Here is a 4,138-nt window from a genome sequence, read left to right as displayed (position 1 = left end):
GGTTTTGGCTCTCATGTCGCTCAGAGGTAGAGCGGGTCGTCCACTAACCGGGAATGATTGCCCGGTTCCATCCCAGGCTTCCCCTCGCTGCCATGTGTCCTCGAGCAGATACTGAACCCCAAAATATTGCTCCCGATGTGCATCGGCCTGGTGCTGAGGGTGTATGAATGACTAGATTTCCGTTCTGGGTGAAAGCAGTTGGACTTGCAGCCACTGCCATCAGTGTAATGAATGCTGTAGATAGATAGAAGAGAAGAGAGTGTGCATGTAGGTGTCTACGGCGCATTGAGTGGCCTCGAAGACTAACAAGCACTATATAACAGTACAGTCCATTTTACCATTTATCATTATTTGAGTAGGACAGTAGAGATACATAGGCAAGGGTGAGAGAGAAGGGATGACACACAGCAAAGGGCCCCAGGTCAGGTACCCCTTCAGCCTTGGTACACTTCAGACACTAGCTCTACCAGCGTGAACTATCAGGGCGCCCCCCCAAAACAGAGTGTAACCTGTTTTTTGGTTTTCTGTGACTTTCTGTGACTCAATGAAAAAGTGCATCGACTAAAAGGATCTTCTAAAGTGTCTCACATGGTTTACGCGCTATAAGGGGACAGCCTTCAATGATCAGCTATAATAATAATGATACATCAATAAATAAAATTATAAATTTATTTACAAAGCCTTTCAAAATGAAGTACTAAGTTGCTTTATGTGGCTGCACCTGGATAGAACATTTCAGTAACTGCAAGATAAGGCAATAAATAAACATAATAAAACAGCATTGGTTGATTTTATCATTTTTATCAAAGGAAATACTTATGTGTTATTGCGGAGCTCCTACTGCCTTCTTCTGTGGCTTGACGCTTTCCCTCTGATAATCTGTGTGTCCGTCAAGCCGGCCGAGTGCATAACAGCCAGCTGGTTTACAGTGGCTGTTATGCACTCGGCCGGCTCTGTAAGTAACTGTTAATGTTATCCATCATCCCTCAAATCGATAAGTCTGCAAGTATTTGTTTTAGTGAAGTTGGAAGTTATTTATTCTGTGTTTTGAACAACGAGACTTGTGTGATGTTACACTGTGATTAAATAAATGAACTAAATGTTCAGTTTCCTTGCTGATAGTGACACATTCAGAACCAATACCACTTTTTTAGGTGGCTGTTAAAAATATACATATAAATAATTAAATAAACTAGTCGACTATTGGCTTACGACTACTAGGGTTAGGAAAATCTTAGTCGGAGGCAGCCCTCTGTTACCACAGCATACATTACTACACTGGATTGTTGGGTACTGTCCTTGGGTGTTACCTGTGCCTGGGCCAGTTTGGCCCGTAGCTGTTCAATGCAGCGCCGCATCCGCTCTCTCTCTTTCTCTCCCTCATCCCTCTCCCTCTCCAGCTCTTCGTTCTTCCTCCTCAGCTCTCTCAACCCTTCCTCAAGTTTCTCTTTGTGGCTCTTCAGGAGCTGGAGGACCTCGTTTGAACCTTCCACAGGCTGCGGAGAAAGACACGAAAGTGAAAGAACCCAGGGTTGAATGGATGTAAGGAGAAGTGAGGGCAGGAGGGAAATGGATGACCACATTGACCCGGGGCTGGAGAACCAACACCAAGCAAAAAGTAGAAATACACCAAAGAAGGAGGTTTACGAAAGGAGACAGAGAGGGATTTTAAAGATGGATAAACTGGTGGATCACAGCTGTGAGCTAATGGCGTGCTCCATTCAAAGGAAGATGCAGAGACATTTCTGGTGTTAAACTACCATCCAATCCAGTCTTCCTACTTGGAAGTAGAAGGAAAAAATGGATGATGTAAAACACAGTTCCCCACAACATAGCAGATGCTAAGTTTATTATGAAAACACTTTTTAAAGTTCCCAATTCACAGGCCATCCCATATCATTTAGTAGAAAGTCAAGATTTCCAACCTCTGCCTGAATGCAATGACAGATAAGGTGGGGTGAAGCTTTAAACTATAGGTGTGACAGCCAGAGAGTAAGTGCCAGCAGTCTGATTGTTGGCAAGCAGGGTGGAGTGAGCTGGCTCACCTGGCCATTCTCCCTGCCCATTGTCTCCCCCCATACCTCTGAAAGCGAGGTGGGGGGAGACGGGAGGGTGCTACTCAAGGAGCTATGCGCACTTGCATCACCCTGGACACACAGACATACCAGTTAGATGGAAAATAAACAAATACATCAAAACTAAAATAAAAACACCCTGACTGAACATCTTCAGGCATCTTACCAGGCTGCGAGGTGGAGTGGTCTGTGTGTGTTGATCCGTCTCTTCAGCTCTCTTCCTGTCCCGCTGATCTAGAGTCTGAAGGACACAATAGACATAAGTACTTCCAATATCCATTGTTAGAACTGGAGCATCTACTCTTCAGCAACACAAATTCTTCTTCTAATTCTAATTGTTTTCCCACGTTTTGTGGCCCTGTTTAAAGCACCAAGAGCACATGGTCTAAAGTGCACAATCTGGCTGCAAAGGCTTTTCCCTTTAAAAGCCAGGTGCGCCTCCAGCTGACACACTGCTTTTTTAATGGGGCATTCTGCAATTTGGAGAAATTAACGGTTTTCTGCTGAGGTAACAAAGCTTTAGAGCAGCACTCATCTTCGCTCAGGGGCAGGTATGTGGTCCTAGGCCAGTAGACCCCCTGCCTCTGCCATCTCCCAACCCTATGTCCCATCCACAACTTCATTTGACTGCATAGGAGCTACACCAGTATTTAACTTAGGATGAGGAGTGCTGTTGTGTGTGTCACAAGAGGAGTGAGCACGAGCTGTAAACCCACCTATGTAGGCAGTAGTGATGGCAGTGCGACACTGAAGCTTCGATACGTGCTTCAAACCCTGATCTACACCTCCACAGAACCACTGCTTCAAAGCTTGCTTTGGTGCCAAAACAAATCACGTGACATATGACGTCCGAAGCAGCTGACTGGTTCACGGTCCAATCAGGCGATTCACTGGCACTGCCTCGTCTCGACTCTGACAGGTTGAGACAGTTTTGAATTTGAGCGCCATTAACACTTTATAACCGCAAATGTGAAAAAATTCTGAGCAAAAATCAATAATAAAAACCTTTGAGTGTTCCCCATCCCCCCCTGCCATAGTTACACAAGCACACCCAACCTATGCTATATTTCCCAGCATTCTCTCCTCAATAAACACAAGGCACACATTCATAAATTCTTGATTTGGTAAATAGAACATGATACTTGATAAGAATGTTCAAAAGCAAAGATACTTAATAAGTAGTGTCAAAGCAAAGATGCTTTAGAACAAAAGGTGGGGTGGTGTGTGTGGTGAAGGAGAGGTGGCGGCAGAAAGCGAGGCGGGTCGGTGTGTGGTGTGTGTGGTGTGCGCGTTCTGCGGGTATGTAATTAAAATGCGCGTGCTGAGGCGAAGGCCAGGGGCGTGGGCGCGAGGAAGTTGGACTGCAGCCTTTGTACTTTGCCAGGAGGAGGTCACTGCTAACTGAAGCTTCGGATTAAATGAACCCATTTCGGATAACAATTGGCTCAGTGCAGTGCTTCCACAAAAGCTTCATTTGCCATCAATAGTAGGCACATCTCCCATCTGAACAAGGTGCCCTTGACATACTAGGAAAGTACTTGTGCACTTTGTCTTCTTTGTTTACTTTTGTGTTCTTTTGTTACATGGGCGACTAAACAACTTTCTGCTATGAGCTAGCCTCGCTATGTTGAAGAATTCTGAAGGGATGGTAGCTATTAACCATGTGAAAAAGAGTGTGAAAGTATATATATATCTCTCAGGTTGTAAAATATAACAGTGGAAGCAATTTAATGGTGGATCTCTAATATCGTTAAAATGTAAATAAACCTTGACAATGTGAAAATATGAAGGAAGCAGATTGTGTGAATCTTAGGCTAGGCCAAACCTGTGGTCCGTTCCAGAAACGGTCCATTCTGGCGGGCGTCCTCGCAGGTCTTCAGTCTTGGCTGGAGCTGCAGCAGTGGTTAGGAGGAGGAGAGGAGCGAGGGCCGGTCCGTTCATCTCTAAAGCCCTGGTAAGGGAGTTGGTTCTCCTGCTAGCCTCTCCACCAGGGCCCTGGCCTCCTGGAAACGACAGCTGAGAAAATTCTCTTCCTTCTCTCGTCTCCGCTGCCATCCCTCCAT

General features: G+C 45.4%; 1 protein-coding gene across 1 annotated transcript in view; it reads right to left on the bottom strand.

The window, feature by feature from the left end:
* Positions 1 to 4,138, bottom strand: part of ikbkg (inhibitor of nuclear factor kappa B kinase regulatory subunit gamma) — a 15,971-nt gene extending 11,833 nt beyond the window's left edge. Inside the window, exons 1-5 of the mRNA XM_035657454.1 lie at positions 4,056 to 4,138; positions 3,901 to 3,949; positions 2,242 to 2,316; positions 2,046 to 2,147; positions 1,311 to 1,496 (exon numbers count right to left, since the gene is read on the bottom strand). Coding sequence (XP_035513347.1) covers positions 1,311 to 1,496; positions 2,046 to 2,147; positions 2,242 to 2,316; positions 3,901 to 3,949; positions 4,056 to 4,138 — 495 coding nt within the window. The remainder of the gene's footprint in view (positions 1 to 1,310; positions 1,497 to 2,045; positions 2,148 to 2,241; positions 2,317 to 3,900; positions 3,950 to 4,055) is intronic.

Source organism: Morone saxatilis, unplaced genomic scaffold (assembly GCF_004916995.1).
Source record: "Morone saxatilis isolate NCDOM2014 unplaced genomic scaffold, NCSU_SB_2.0 Contig15, whole genome shotgun sequence".
Classification (NCBI taxonomy): Eukaryota; Metazoa; Chordata; class Actinopteri; family Moronidae; genus Morone; species Morone saxatilis.
Note: the sequence above shows the minus strand (reverse complement) of the source record. Positions and strands in the feature narration are given on the sequence as shown.